The 16,254-nt window shown below is 40.7% G+C and overlaps 1 protein-coding gene across 8 annotated transcripts in view; it reads left to right on the top strand.

Moving 5' to 3' along the window:
- Positions 1-9,322: 9,322 nt before the first annotated feature.
- The window catches only part of GRIK1 (glutamate ionotropic receptor kainate type subunit 1), a 403,736-nt gene continuing 396,804 nt past the window's right edge, over positions 9,323-16,254 (top strand). For all 8 annotated transcript variants that reach the window (XM_007965616.3, XM_007965633.3, XM_007965600.3 and 5 more), the window contains exon 1: positions 9,323-10,059. In XM_007965616.3, the coding sequence (XP_007963807.1) occupies positions 9,942-10,059 (118 nt within the window). In that variant the 5' untranslated portion in view covers positions 9,323-9,941. The remainder of the gene's footprint in view (positions 10,060-16,254) is intronic.

Here is a 16,254-nt window from a genome sequence, read left to right on the forward strand (position 1 = left end):
AAGGCAAGAATCAAGCTAATCCTCAGAGTAGAAAACTCATTGCTCAGAACTAGAAGCCTGGAACACATCAGGACCTGCAGCAAACAGAGAACTAGTATGAAAGGGTTTGCTGGAAAGCTCTTTAGGACACAACTGACTTCATGCTACTGGATAACAACCTCTCCCTATCACTCTCACATAAAACTGTGGCCATAGTCTCATGGAGTTGTTTCTTGCCAGCTCTTTCTTTCACTCAACTCCCAGAGGGCACCAGAAGAATCTTCTCTTGGGAATATAATCAGCCCAAGAAAAAACTCTTAAACATACTCTCAAGCACACATATACTGACATTGGAGTTTTCCTGTTGTCACTCCAGGTCCCTCTTTAGAAAATCTTAGAACTCCTAAGTCCTGCTTATTGCATTCATATCTTACAATCCAGATTCCAGTCCCCTTTTCTTAAACATGAGCACACAACAAAGGGTTAAAGGACATTTAAGGAAGTTTTTCACTTTGAAAGTTGGAGACTAAAATACACAGAAAAAACAAAAGGGAACTTAAAAGCAAGAGACTATTTGGAGGAAAAGTCTCCCAATAATATCTTTAGAGAGTTAAAAAATAATGTTGTGCCTATAAAACAAAAATAACAATTAAAAGAGTAAGATGAAAAATAACTCAAAAACACAGTAACATAAATGAAAAAAATCATAAAAGAATTGAACAATAAAGTTGAGAAAATGTTCCAGAAGTTATACAAGTTGACAGAGGAATTAACACAATACATACAACCCCTGAATAAACTGAATTTTAGAGAGAGAGCACTATTTTAAGCACATTTACTCAGGATGTTACTCAAGTATGTTCTGAGAGAAAGAGAGAGAAATAAAGACAGAGAGACATAGAGGCAAAAAGAAGGAGAAGGAGCAAAAGAGGGAGAAGAAGGAGAAAAAGAGGAGAACAAGAACAAGAAGAGCGAGGAGATGCGGATAGGACAGCAGAGTAGACTACAAACCTTGAACAGCGACTGAACCTAAAATTGTAGTATTTTAAAAAGAGGAGAGGCTGGGCATGGTAGTTCATGCCTATTGTCTAAGCACTTTGGGAGGCTTAGGTGGGAGGATCATTTGATTCCAGGCATTCGAGACCAGCCTGGGCAACATGGCAAAACCCCATCTCTATAAGAATATAAACATTAGCCAGGCATGGTGTTATGTACTTGTAGTCCCAGTTACTCAGTGGGCCGAGGAGGGAGGATCACTTGAGTCCCGGAGGTCCAGGCTGCAGTGAACAATGACTGTGCCACTATACTCTAACCTGGATGACAGAGTGAGACCCTATCTCAAAAAAGAAAAAGAGGAGAAAGGGAAAATCAACTTAATCAGATGAAGGTGTTAAAGAGTAAAATCAGGTCAATATTATCTATTGACATGACGGAAGTCAATAGATAATACCTCAAATTGATGAAGTCAACAAACACTACATATACCATGGAGAAACAGAAATAGAAGATGCATAAAGGGTGGACGAAATAGCTGAAAGAGTTGAAGAGGAGGAGCTGGAGGAAGACAGAGAAGTGGTACTGTTTCGGTATGTTTTTATTTAGTGCTATTTAACTTTTAAAATGATATGCATGTATTGCTTTGATAAATAAAATATAATAATTTAAAAAACAGATGACATTTGCTGTATGAGATTACGAGGAGAGAAATTAAAACAGATGTAATAATTAGAAATTTGGTTAATTTATATGATTTAAATATGAAGGCGTTTAATGTGTTTTGTTGTCAGGAGGCTTAAATGGAAATTCCATAAGGAAGGGTGGGCTGAATAAAAATTAGAACTTTGTAACGGTTGTGAGTTTCAATTTTAGCTTTTTAAAGGCAATTACTAGCTCTCTAACTTTAAGATTTCGATGCACTTATTTAATCATTCCCTGAAATAATTTGAGCTTATAAGATTTCTGAAAATAATGATTAATGAAACACCATGTAAAAGCAAACTTTCAGCAAACATTGAATACATTAGTTAAATGCAGGAGATATACCATGTTAAACTGCCCTGCCTGAACTGAGATTTCTTTGTTATGTCTTATGGAACTCTTGACATTCCAAGCATTCAGATCTAACGAGTCTGCCAATATGAGTTGAGTTCCTACTATGTGTCAGAAGTCGGGAGTGGCTCTGGACGTGCACAGAGCCACCGCATTGTATGCACGCACAAACCTCGCTCTCCTCATTCTTGAAATCTAAAGGAGAGAGAGAAACATTAAATAAATGAATAAAGAGTCAAAATTAGAGATAAGCGGCGAGGAGGAAAAGTATAGCATGTTAAGAAGGAACAAACTGGGTCGACGTATGTTTCACTGTGGACCCAAGAAAACCCTCTCTGAGAAATGAGATACTCAGGCATAAATAATCCTTAACCAGGTAAACAGAAAAAGGATGCTGAAGGACTGAGAGCGGTTTGGGGAAATACGCTGTCATGAGGAGTTGGGCATGACTACGGACCAGAAGAGGGCTGATGGCCCCGAAGTCAAATGAGAAGGAACAATTCTGGAGAGGTAGAGTGGGGAGGAACACCAGAAGCAAAAGCAAGGAGAAGCTGGTATTGTGGCCCAGGCTGGTGAGGAACTCCTCCTTGTGAAGCACGTAGCTGGGTGGATGAATGATGGTGAATGAGCACAGGTGGAAAAGATGCTTCTGGCTCCAAGGTTTTACATCAGTTTTAGAAGAAATTCTAAAATCCTCAGGGAGGCCTGGAAGGATCCCTAGGGACCTGGAATCTGCCCACGTTTTCCATCTCATCTGGTACTACAGTCTCTCCAGCTCACAGCAGCCAAATATGCTTTAAGACCTTTTCTATGACTGGGAACTGCTTTACGTAATAGAGCGTTTTTTTTCTACCTGGAATGTTCTTCTCGTCCCCCTTGCAGTCACTCCCGAGTGCCCTTTAAGGCAATGTGTAAAGGCTCCTTCCTCTGAGTAGTCTTTCCTGAACTCCTAATAGAAGCCAAGTTCCACTTGCAAAATCTCTTCTCACATCTATTAGCTTTTCTTCATGGAAACTACATTCTGTTCCTGTGCCTCAGTGTCCTCTTTTGTAAAAGAGAGGAACTAATATGAGTAACTATCTCAAACGGTCATGGGGACTTGGGACTGTAAGGCACTGAAAGTAGTGCCTGGTATATAGTAAGGGCTCCGCAAACATTAGCTATTATTTGAAGGAAGCTAGGCCCAAAAGAATACGTTTTATATTCATGCTAAGTCTCAAAAAGGCTTTTTTTTTTTTTTTTTTTTTTTTTTTTTTTTTTGAGACAGTCTCGCTCTGTCACCCAGGCTGGAGTGCAGTGGTGCGATCTTGGCTCACCACAACCTCCACCTCATGGGTTCAAGCGATTCTCCTGCTTCAGCCTCCAGAGTAGCTGGGATTACCGGGCATGTGCCACCATGTCCAGGCAATTTTTGTATTTTTAGTAGAGATGGGGTTTCACCACATTGGCCAGGCTAGTCTCGAACTCTTGACCTCAAGCGATCCACCCACCTTGGTCTTCCAAAGTGCTGGGACTACAGGCATGAGCCACCACACTCAGCCTATTTGCAGGACTATTGACGTGATCATAAGCACCATGAAGGCAAGAACATTACCTATTGACTGGGCCCCTGATAACTGATGTAGTCCCTGAAACAAACCATAACGAAGCAAAACATAAGCCTCATGCTGTCACTTCTCTATTCAAAGCCTTCAGTGACTCCCATTTCATCCAGAAGAAAAGTCAGTCCTTACGCCAGCCAAGTCCTTAGCAGATGCATGCACCCACTGCCTCTCTCATTTCACCTTTGCTACTCCTGTGTCACTCATGACTTTCCAGCCACAGGAGAATTAATTGGAGTTGGTGATTTTGCTACATTGCAAATGTACTAAATGTAATTAAATTGTTTGTTTTGAAAAGGTTAATTGCATGTTATGTGAATTTAATCTCAATTTGTTTTTTAAAAAGCAGGGGTTTTAGAACCATAGTGACCCAGCTCTAATTCTGTCACTTAGCTGTATCATTTCTGACATCTGCTTCACCTCTCTGTGCCTCAGTTTCTTTAGCTGTGATATGTGCATAACAGTAGTACCTACCTCTTAAGGTTGCTGCATTAGGTAAGTTAACACCTGTAAAAATATGAAGAGCAGTGTCTGGCATAGAAAATAAATAAAAATAAATGCTCATTATCTTCAGGAAAAGTTCATTCTATTTATAAACAAAGGAGAGCAAAAATATGGGCCATCCTTTTATAAAATTTCTATCATTTATATTGACTCTTAGGTCTGGAACAGGAAATGGAGAATATGAATCTAACCACTCCATGCTATGGTTGAGGCAGCTGAGGTCCAAGGAAGTGATGTGACTTGTCCAAGAGCAGTGAGCTGTAGTCAGTGGTCAGCCCAGGACTGGCTCCCCATACCCTGAGTACTCAGCCTGGATCTTTTCTTCTTTAGCCTGTGATGAGTCCAACATATGTATGAAATTAGCTAAATACCAACTAGGTTCAGACCTTCCATGTGACTGAATTTCTTTAGACTCTAGGGTTATTACAAGAGGATGTGAAGGGATAAATAACTGAGATAGTTTTTTGTTTGTTTGTTTGTTTTTTCTGAAGATTTCACTGCAGCTGCTTTCCACAGTGCTTTGGCAAATAGACCAGTGTTAGTACAGAAATTACAGTAAAATTGTTAAGGTATGTGTAATGATAGCTACCTTGCTGAAAATGAAATTATAAAAGAAACCCCTACTCCATATAGCATTTCGCCAAAATCTGAAGAAGCACATGTAAAGTTATACTCTGGTTTTGCTAGACATGAACTCAGGATAGCACTAAACATGAAGCCTATCAATGTAGGTGCTTTGAATTAAGTTAAAAGAGAAATCAGGTTTCTTATTCAACTCAATTTTACAAATCTGCTGCTGTAATGTATAGGTTGTACGTCTTATGAGAGAGCATCACTCATTCATTTATTTATTCAGTGAGTAGTTACCAAGCTCCCTCTAAGTACCAGGCACAGTGCTACACACTGAGGTTTCAGGCAAACAGAGCAGACAAAGAGTTCATTATCAGAGAATTTGTAGTAAAATAAATAAAACAAGTAGAGAATTAATAATGACCAGGAGGGATTTAAGAAGGGCTTTGTGAAGACAGCTAATGGGAGGAGCTAATTTAGATAAGACAGACAGGATGGATAGAAAGAGGTAAATGAGAGAAGAGAGACAATTAAGAGTTTATTGTAATAGACCAGATGGAAGATGGAAGATCATGATGATTTAGGCCAGTGCTGTGGCTCTCAATCCGGGGTGATTTTGTACATCAGAGGGCATTTATTTGACAATGTCTGCAGACATTTTTGGTTGTCACACCTTGGGAGGAGGATACTGCTGACATCTAGTGGAGAGAGTCCTGGGAATTTGCTATAAGCCCTACAATGAACAGGACAACAGCCTTCATAAAATATAATTTTCTAACCAAAGATATCAAAAGTTTTGAGGTTGAGAAACCCCGGGCTAGTATGGTATCAGTGGAGTATAGAGAAGTCAACTAAAGACATGCTATGGAGGTAAAGCCATTATAAAAAAATCTGATATGGGAGTAGGTGAAGAAGTAAGAAAAAAAATGAAGGGTGACCTCCTGATTTTCCAGTTTTAATGGCTGGATGGAAGGTGGTGTTCATATTGAAATGAGAAAATTTGGGAGAGGATTCAGTGTGGGGCAATGACATGGGACAGAATCAAGGATGTGAGATGCTGACTCTCTCAGAAATGGTCCTTAAAATTGGCTGCATGAATCTGGAGGTCTGAGCAAAAGACAACATTTGAGAATCTTTGGCTAAAAGGTGATATTTAGCATCATAGAAATACATGACATCACCTAGTGAAAAAAGCATAAAGTAGTAGTCAAGAACTCAAGATTTTGATCCTACATCAGCCACACAGTCCCAGCAGGCTCTAAAAGCCACTTGATCTTTTGTTTTTGGTGCCCTGAGTAATATTTTAAGTATACTCAGGTATGTTCACAACATTTTGAAAAGACTGTATAACATTTGCACTCCCCAGGTTACTCTAAGCTATTTTTCTTTGTACTAGTTATCTTCTAAAAATTAAGTAATTTAAAATGGATTAGTATTTAAGTAATGCCACCAGCTCTCATGGGAAGCACAATGCTGCATGTCATTGTATTGTTTTGTTATTAACCACAGTGTATCAATTTAAGCTTAAGATTTGGGGAATGGGAAAAAGACAGCATGCATTCAATTAGACATGTTTATTCTTAAGAGGACACTATGAGAAAATGTGAATCAAGAGTGATTACCAGACTCATTTTGGGCAAAAAATAACTGGATGAATATATGTACAAAATACAGTCCTTCTTAAAAGCACAAAACAAATTAACAGCAGCTGCTGATCACTCATGAGTAACTCAACACCATGAGCCTGTGTACATGAGCAGTGGAGAGAAGCATTTTAACAAGGAAATAAAATTCAGTTTTAAGCTTTACAGAATTTTACAGATGATACAGAAATGTAACTGCAGTGTGCCATTTAGTTTTCAAAAAACTTCCTTTAGGAAATTGCTCTAATATCTCTAATTATCAAAATGAACTGTTTCGTCATAAACCAGAGGTAATACAGGTAAAAAGTAGCAAAACTCTTGAAATAGTATCAGAACAATTATGATTACCATATAATTAATTGGACCAGTGTTGTTGACTTCTTGTCCAAAAAACAAAATATTTCAGTCTCCGCAATCTGGGGCAGATTATTACTAGAAATGTATGCATGGATTCCTTTAACCAGAAAAGTAATGACCACAAATAAACTAATATATGCTGAGTAACAAGGACCTTGGGAAATCCTTCACATGCAGTAGCTCATATAATCTTCCAATGGTCCTGTAGTGTTATTATTATTCTCATTTTACAGATGAAGATGTCAAGTCATAGAGAGTTTATTAGTTAGTATAGAGTAGCTTATGCTGCAGTAACAAACATCTCAAAATTGTAGTGGATTAAAACATAACATTGAGCTAGAACTGATTTGTTACCAGTGTGTTGCTGTTCTAGAAACATTCAGAACAACTCCTATAAAAAATTATTCAGGGATTGAGGCTGCTTTCATCTTAACCTCTAGACCTTGTGGCTTTCAGAGTTACTCTGGCAGGGAAAGAGAGTCCCGGAGGGCCGTGCAGGATCTTTTTTCACTGTCTTCCTTTTCTCCTGGCAGTGGTGCACTTCCACTCATATTTTATTGGCCAAAAATAGTCACATGATTCCAACTAATTGAAAAGGTAGATGCCAACTAATTGAAAAGGTACAGGCTTTCATGAGCCAGAGAAGGGGAAAATTAGGTATGTGTAAGCACCAGCAATGGACTACAGGCAGATATAGAAATTTAACCAAAGCTAAAAACATAGACTTGGTAAAACCAGAATTTAAACCCACTTTGTTCAAAATCTCACTTTATTCTAGACCTTGGGTCTTCAAACTTTAGCCATGCAATATCTACTATGTATTGGTCTTTAATGTTCCCAGAGAAAATAGATGATTAAAAATGCTTACCACAGACCTTTAGGTTTAAAAATAAATCCTCTAACAGATTTACATTCATTCTCACTTTAAGAAATGCTTACCAATCCCTTTTAAACCACCCATTCTTTGTGTTTTGAAGAATCACTTCCTGAACAAGCCCTTTCCAAACTCTTAAATGAGGTTAGGCCCCTTTTTTTCTTTACGTCCATAGTATCATTTTGTAAAGCTCATCATACTTTAATGCCCATGAGTTCCACGGTGGCAGAAACCATATCCCTCTGTGTCTCCAGAGATTGGCACAATATCTCACACAATGTGGGCTCTCAAAAAATATGCAGAAATAAATGAAGAGTTTGACTCTTTTCTGAAGCAGGTCTTGCTACTGTTTTCTTAATTTTTATTTGCACAGGAAGGGTCTTGCTATGTTTCCCAGGCTGGTCTTGAACTCCTGGCTTAAGTCATCTTCCCTCCTCAACATCACCAAAGTGCTCCAATGTAAGCCAACACACCCATCCTTGCTGCTGTTTGATATTCTCTGGTCTTAAAAATGCTCCCCAAGTGAGACAAAATTTACTCTTCTACAATTTCCCTCTGACAATCTTATTTTTCTTAGTTCTTCCCACATAACTAACATTGAATAAGGCTACTTTCTTTTAACACAAGAGCTCTTCAAGTGAGATAACCAGCATGTGCTCCTAATTCTTCTTGGTTTCCTTAATCTTTCCATGCAAAAATGCATTCCTAAATCCGTATCAACCCCTCTTCTTATCTGCAGATATGTTCTGCCTTGTTAACTCTCATCCAACGTGTCCAGAACCAAGCCTACTACTTGAGATATGAACTGACTAGCTTTCCACGGTGGAGTTCTAACCTCCTTTGGAGAATGAACATGCATTTTCCCCACTATAGGATCTTTAGTAAAAAGTATAGTGTCTGACACCACATACAAGATACTCAGTAGGTATTTGTTGAATAATGAATGAATAAATGAATGAATGCACGAATGCACTTTAAGATATATTAGATTCCTTTTGCAATTGTTTCCCATTCTAGGCTCATATAACTGTGGACATACTTCCATATGGATTAGGTCAGTTCTTCAAAATCTATACTCAGTTTAACAAAAAAGAGATGTTAATACAGAACTAGCAAACATTTATATAGAACATTCCCCACAAAACTCGAAGGAAATTAAGCCAACATAATCAAATGCTAATTTCTCTAGGGAAGTGTCCTTGTCCTTCTGCAGAGAAATAGTCTCCAAACCTACATTGCTAAAATAGCCTATCTTTCAGTGTTCAAACCTGACAGTTAAAAGAAATGAAGAAAAGCAGCGGCGCTGGAGGCTGCTTCGATCTCAGTGGCACGTGTAAATGGAAGCAATTTGCAAGAGATTATCTCGGGTCCAAATAGGAATGAGGCCACTATAATCTTGGAGTACTGAAGCTTTCTCATTCCTCTCCCCCTTCCCCTGTTCTTCTTCATGCCTGTCAGAGTTAAAACAGGAGCCCCCATATTTTCCAAAATATTGGAGGCGATTTTCCATTAAATGATGGGTCGAATCATACCTGACTGTCTATAAGACCCGTTAACAGATGCACAGGGACATTACCAAGGAGGCTTCCTTGCCACTCACAGCGGACAGCAGAGGCTTTCTCTACTAGGACCAATAGTTTAGATTTGATCTGTCTTAAGAATGCAACACTCGATCGACTTCCCAGCAGCAGAGTGCAAAGTTGAGGGAGAGAAAAAGAGCGTGTGTGTGTGTGTGCATGTGTGTGTGTGTGTGCGCGCGCGCGAGTATCTTGATCAGTGGGGTTGGGGCGGGCAGTAAATAAAGGGTGGGGCCAGCGAGGGAAGGAGGAAAGCAAAGATTGAGAGAGGCCGGAACGTGGCTCCGCTCCCAGTTAACCTGCTGGAACTCATCAGGCTTGCTCAGAGCCCTTGCACCAACTCACCCAGTACTCTCTCTCCTTCTTCGTTAGTCTTCTTTCCCCCTTTCCCCTCCTCTGTCTGCGCCTACCCCCCACTTTTGCATCTGACCAGAGGACGAATGAGGGAAACGTTCCTGCAGATTAGGGCAGCAACTTTCCTCAGATCGTCTCTGGGCTCCCGGCGCCGGAGAGCGCTGATCCTCCGCGGTCTGCGGCCCATGGAAGAGGAGGAGGAGGAGCCGTGATGGGCTAGCGACAGCAGTGAGGAGCCCCGAGCGAGCTCAGCCTTGCCAGCTAGCTCCGCGGTCCCACGCGGGTTCCCTAGAGCTCGCTCGGTGGGGAGCGCGCAGCGTGCTTGGAACCGGAGCATCCAGAGAGGATGAGGCGGGGACCCGGCCCAAGTTGGGTGCATCTCTCGGGCGTCCGGCAGCGGCTGTATCTCGGCATGAATTAAGAAGCTAGGAAGATGGAGCTCGGCACACTCCTCGCCCAGCCCAGGCTCTGGACCAGGGACACCAGCTGGGCACTCCTCTATTTCCTCTGCTATATCCTCCCTCAGACCGCCCCGCAAGTACTCAGGATCGGTGAGTGAGCCCCAGGCTGCCTGCTCGAGAGACGTGGTAGCTCGCGGCACCAACGCGGGTGTAGCGGGTCCCGGGCGAGGCAGCGCGCGGCGGCGCAGGAGCAGGAGCTAGGGAAGGTGGAGGTCAGTGCGCACGGGAGGCTACACAGCAAACCCGGAGCCGCGTCACTGCTTCCCTCCTGGAGGGTGCCGGACTTTCCAGGGAGGTACAGTTGGCGGGGTTTTCAATCTGGGCTCCAGGAACGCGGGCTAGAATGCGGAGATCCGGGTTCGCAGGGACGGGGACCCCTACTCTGGGCAAGAAATCGCGCGCCGCTGCAGCTACTTGAGTTGGGCGCAGACATGAGCTCTCCCAGCCGCCTGGGTGGGCGTCTGTCAGTCCAGATCCGCAGTCCCGGTGCCTGGCAACCTGGGCTCTGGGCACTGGCCAGTATGCACGAATCTCAAGAGTAGAGTACATGGACCCCTAGGGGTGTGGGAATATTCTAGAGCCTGTTACCCCAGACCCTCCAAGTTTTTATGCCTCAGTTGGGTTCTTCCACATGGAGTCTGCCAAGTCTGACGGGTTCCACTAGATTGGGGCAGGATTCAGATCTGACTTCGAGCTGAAGATTCGAAGAGTGAGAAGGATGGTCAGTTAGCAACGTCAGCAGACACTTACGTTTGTTTCCCACTTGCTCCCTAATCTGCCCGCTTGCCTGCCACTGAGCACGATCCAGTTCCCAGTCCAGGTAGCTTCGTAGGAGATTCAGGGCTCTGATCTCAAATGAGATAAAAAAGGCACTGGAAGGCTGAATGTGGGCAGCCCAAAGATGACAAAAGGCAAGGACAGTGGAAGGGGCGTGGACTCACAGCCATAAATGTACAGCACTCACCACCAAGGTTTGGTCTGTGGCTGCATAGGGCAATTTCTGAGCTTTGAGGGTTGACACAGCTCTTCGCCTTTCAAACCAAACCCCGTTATTGTTCTCTTAATCTCATTTGCCCTCCTCCTTTCCCAACCCATCGGGCTTCTTAGAGACACAGTCACAGAGGGAGCCCCAGGTGAAGTTGTGACATCGCATGGGTCTCTTAGCTTCTCCTGTCTTCCACTTTCAACCACAAGAGTGAAGCCCTGATCTCTGAGGACTTCTAACTCACCCTTTCCAGGAACTAACAGAATATGCCAGGAGTAGTGCCAGGCAGCGGCACAGTGGCGCTTCCTGAGCAGCTGAAATTTCTCATGTGCTAGCTCTGACCTACAGTCAGCCCCTTTACAAGAATTCAGAACGTAGTGGGTTTTATTTTTTTAATTGCTGAACATGCCCATTAAAAGAAAAACAGAAATGTGCTACTTTGCGCTGCAGATCCCAAATACTAACTTTTACTACAGACATGTTTTTTCTAGACTATGGGTAATTTTAATGTGCATTGTATTGGATGGTTTAGGGTCTTTTCTAAAACAGATTCAAAGTATTTATTTTTTTAAAAAACTTACTACTATACATAACTGAAATATCCTTTACCTGAGATAAGTTCTAGGTTTAACATCCTGGGTTTTGGGGAACGCAATCAACTCTACTCACCCTGGTCAAAAAAAAAATATTCTGAACAATACAAAGTAAGGAATGAGTGTGCGTGTGTTATAATTTCCAATACTTATTAACTTAATTGGGGTTTTGCTTATGTATTTTACCTTTTGAAAGAGACAAATCTAGGGATGCTAGAAATGGCTGTGCTAGCCAGTGTTCCTCCTCCCTGTATAACAAGTATAAGGTAGCATTTTCCTTTCCTATATCCCCCACACCTAAAGGAACTCAGGAGGAGAAGGGAAAAGGATGCTTTAAGACATATTTGTTCACAGATCTGAGTATTTGTCTAAACTCCAAGCAATCACAATCATCTATGTAAAAGTAGTTTTCAAAGTGAAAACAACCAACCACTGACCTTACAAATATATGCCACAAGATAATGAGGTTTTCTTTTTTCTAAATGGGAGCCAAAATGCATGAAATAAACTGGCATGGCACGGCCTGGTGTTGTTTATGTGCAGTACAAATATGTTACTCCTTCTGGCCTGGAGTGATCTGTGGCTGACGTGAGCACCGTTGCCCTGTAGGTACCTAAGCACCAATGCATGCTTTTAAATGAGCAATTTAGCACTGTGGAAACCAGCTTTACCTCAGAGGAAACCTACAGTGACTTTCTTGTGTCAGTCAAGTGCAATACTGAATACAAAAAATTAACATAAAAGGGGTTGGGGACTAAGCCAAAGTGTATGTGTGTGTATGAGTGTGTGTAAGGAAAAAGAAAGGAGAGTTATATTCTTTATCATATCCTGTCCCATCCTTCTTTCCAACAAACCATCAACCATCCAAGCAACCGATCAATCAACTAAACAATCAACCAATCAACAAAAAGGGTCTCTAGATTATGAACTGGCACGTTTTTTAGTGACTTAAAATATTCAAAGTAAAGTATAGCAAAATCACTAGGCACTCAGTACTGGGTCCTCATATAGAGAAGGCACTCAAATGCTTGAATGAATTAATTACTGGTCTACTTTTCTTGTCAAAGTGTCTGCTTAAGCTTCAGCTTTGGAGAAAAGGAGAAAAGCTAAGATAAAATTCATGCATACTGAATATTTGAGAGGGCATTGAGTTCACATATACACATGATTTGAGCATACACTGTGAATGTCTATTGGAAAGTTTATAATCTTATGCAACAGTTAAGAGACAGAGAAGGCCAGTAGGCTAGTGGTGCCCTTAACATTACTTCTGCACTTGAGAAGTTTCCCAGCAGCTTGCACAGAAGAGAAATACAGCTGGCTGCTGGGGAATGGTGTGGAGCTGCTGGGGTCATCCCTGCCTCTCTGTATACACCAGTGTATATCAACAACCAGTTAGCTGATATACGCAATTAGTTGGTCTGTGAGCTTCACAATCGCGAATATCTTCCTTAATTGGGCAGCTGACTTATAACTAATGGTTAGAACAGGATCTAGGTAACCTTGGTAGATGTGGCCCACCACCACTAATTGAAAAAACACTCCAAGTGCGTGTGCAATTTAGGGCAGATGTGTAATATATATAATAAGAATTACAGAAAGATCGATAATATATTTGTGTGTATCACCTCAGCACATACAATTATAGAGGTCATGGTAAAAACAGGATTAAGAATTGAGTAGTGGGCAGCCAGGCTTTCTGAAGCATGTTTTGGTGTCAGAAAGCATAAGTTTGAGTCTCACCTCCACGATTTACTAGATACGTGGATGAGTGAGTGAGGGTTATTTAGTCTTACCAGGCCATTGCTGTTGCATCTGACAAATTGAATTAAAACTACTGCAAACCTCACAGTGTCATTGATAAGAGCTCAGTACGAAAGGGCTTTGAGTAATATCTGGATACGTTTGTTGTAGTATTACTGTTATTTTGTTTTTACTTCTATTTTTTAATTATTTACATTCTCTTCCTAAACAGGGACTTAACAGTTGATTGGTATATCTTTATAAGGCCTTTAATAGCCTTGAGCCTAAATATCTTCATCTGTGAAGTAGCTGTAATGGTATCAGCCTTTCCTATTTTACAAGGGAAGATGAAATACTCTAATTTCTGTAATTTGCCAACAAACCACCAAATAAAGATGTTACTATTGTGTAGTTAAGTACATCACAAAAATAGAAATCTTGTGTAGTTTTATATGAACAGTGTGGAAAGCTATAGTGACAATATCATTGTTCACATGCTTTTATTTCCTTGGGAGAAGTCCAAATTTATTTTATGTCAATCATTACCTTGGCTGCAACATCATTTTTGGATATTTTAACCCAAAGATCCCCAAAGTTCCAAGTAATATTTTTATTTGTTCATATTTTTACATAAGTGTGTACAGGCCCACGACTTCATTTTTAGGCACGTAGTTTTTTCATCATTTTAATATTCATTCTTCATTCAACAAATATTCTTTGAGTTCTTACTTCCCTAGCATGAGCCAGACACACTTATAAAATTGCAGGATGTACACCAGTGAATAAAATGGACAGCATCTGCCCCTTGAGGTTTGCATTCTGGCAATTGCAATCTATACTGCTGACGTTTTTCATCAGATTTTCAATGTGGTCACTTTAAAATTTTTTTCAAATATTATTCTCGAAGAGTTCTTAGTTAATGTTCTGCCACTGATTTATTACATCAATTGCATAGTCAACTTGGAATAAGTTCTGGCTTCCAAATGCATAGAGTGTGGAGAGTGGTACATGCTGCCAAACTTAGAAGAAATTCAGAAACTCAGAGGAGAGTTGCCTATGTTTAGGAAGACCTCTTTGGCTGGAGGTAGAGTCACTGAGAGAAGCACCTGTGTCTTCAAAATCATCTTGGTCCTAACATGAACTTGAAAACTCCAATGGACACCAGAAAAATCTAAAGAGAAGGTGTCTGATAGTGTGATATAAAAGGGAGTGCCTGACTAATATTAACATGTTTCTGCAAATGAGCAGATCTTTTCCCTTAACAATTTTACCTGTGTCATTCATTGTTTCATTTAATATTGATTTTATGGGCCTAATGTTAACATTGCATAGACCTCAACTTCAGCTACTTTTCTTGTAAGGTTTGTGATCTCTGGTTTTCATTGAGATAGTGACTTTGCGAAAGTTCGGTTATTACTGGGTGGAAACACCAGAAATTGAAACTAGCTATTCTGGTCTCAGGTTTTGAGTTTCTTGCATTATATTATGCCATATTGTGTGTAGACTTATGTATGCCAAGTATACATGGCATAAGTGTGTATTCAAACAATAAATAATGCTTACTTTAAGTAATTTAGTTACCCAGAATAACTAAAAGCAAGAGTTCATTTCTCTTATATTTGATTTCAGCTTAGTATACACTATATTGGTCCTAACATGAACTTGAAAACTCTGATGGGCACTGGAAAAATCTAGAGAGAAAGTATCTGATGGTGTCACATAAAGGGGAGTGCCTGGCTAATGTTAACATGTTTCTGCAAATGAGCAGATCTTTCCCCTTTCACTGTGTGTACTAAGTGGAAATCGAATATAAGAAATTAACTCTTGTTCTTGGTTATTCAGGGTAACTAAATTACTTAAAAGTGAGTGTGATTTATATGTGAGACAACTAGCAAAGAGAAAAACGGATATTATCAGTGAACTCTCCAGAATTTCTCTTTTGAAAGGGTTCAAAGAATGCAATCAAGTTGGAGAGGAAGACTTACTACTCACTTATGCCTGGCAAACACACTGTTTGTTGTCAGAGTGTACAGTTAACTGGGAAGGGTTTAGAGGAAGGGTTGATGGGGACAGTGGTAGTGGTAATCTCTCAATCCTCTTTTGTTGTTTCACCGATAATTATCCATGTGACATAGGATATATTATTTATGTTCTAAAATTTTCCAAAAGCTATTTAGAATAGAAGAAAGAGTAATGGAGGACTTCAGGGAGAAGGGGATTCATATTTCCAGCTGCCTTTTTCTAATTGACTGAAACTGAGAAGATTATTTAATTTGTTCCCCTCGGTTTTGTTATCTATAGAAGAGAAAATAATAATGACAAATGTATGGTTTATCATAGGAATGAAATATATCATATGTAAAATGCATGGCATACCTTCGATCTTGAGGAAGATAACTCTCTCTCTGTCTCCCCCCATCCCCCCATCTGTCTCTCTCTCTCTCCCTCTCGGTCTCTCTCTCTCTCCCTGTCTCTCTCTCCCTCTATCTCTCTCTCTCTCCCTCTCTCGTTCTCTCTGTCTCTCTTTCTCTGTCTGTCTCTCTCTGTGTCTGTCTCTCTCTCTCCCTCTCGCTCTCTGTCTCTCTCTCTTTGTCTCTCTCTCCCTCTCTGTCTCTCTCTCTCTCCCTCTCTCTCTCTCTGTCTCTCTCTGTCTCTCTCTCTCTGTCTCTTTCTCTTTGTCTCTCTCTCTCTCTTTTCTCTCTCTCTGCCTGTCTCTCTCTCTCTCTCTCTGTTAATGAACAGGATAAGAGTTTTGTGCTCCACAATCACCTATTTGAGCAAGTAAGCCTGGGGAAATGTTCTTACTTAGAGATTCATGAGGCACATTTGTATAGTAAAGGCTTTTTGGAATTCTGCAGCAAAACAAACAAACACTCTGTTTCTTTTGTTTAACCCAATGTCTTTCACATATTTACTATTGGAAGACCCTTACTTGAATCGTAGCTATTAATGTCCCACTCAACT

The sequence above is a fragment of the Chlorocebus sabaeus genome, chromosome 2, assembly GCF_047675955.1.
Source record: "Chlorocebus sabaeus isolate Y175 chromosome 2, mChlSab1.0.hap1, whole genome shotgun sequence".
NCBI lineage: Eukaryota > Metazoa > Chordata > Mammalia > Primates > Cercopithecidae > Chlorocebus > Chlorocebus sabaeus.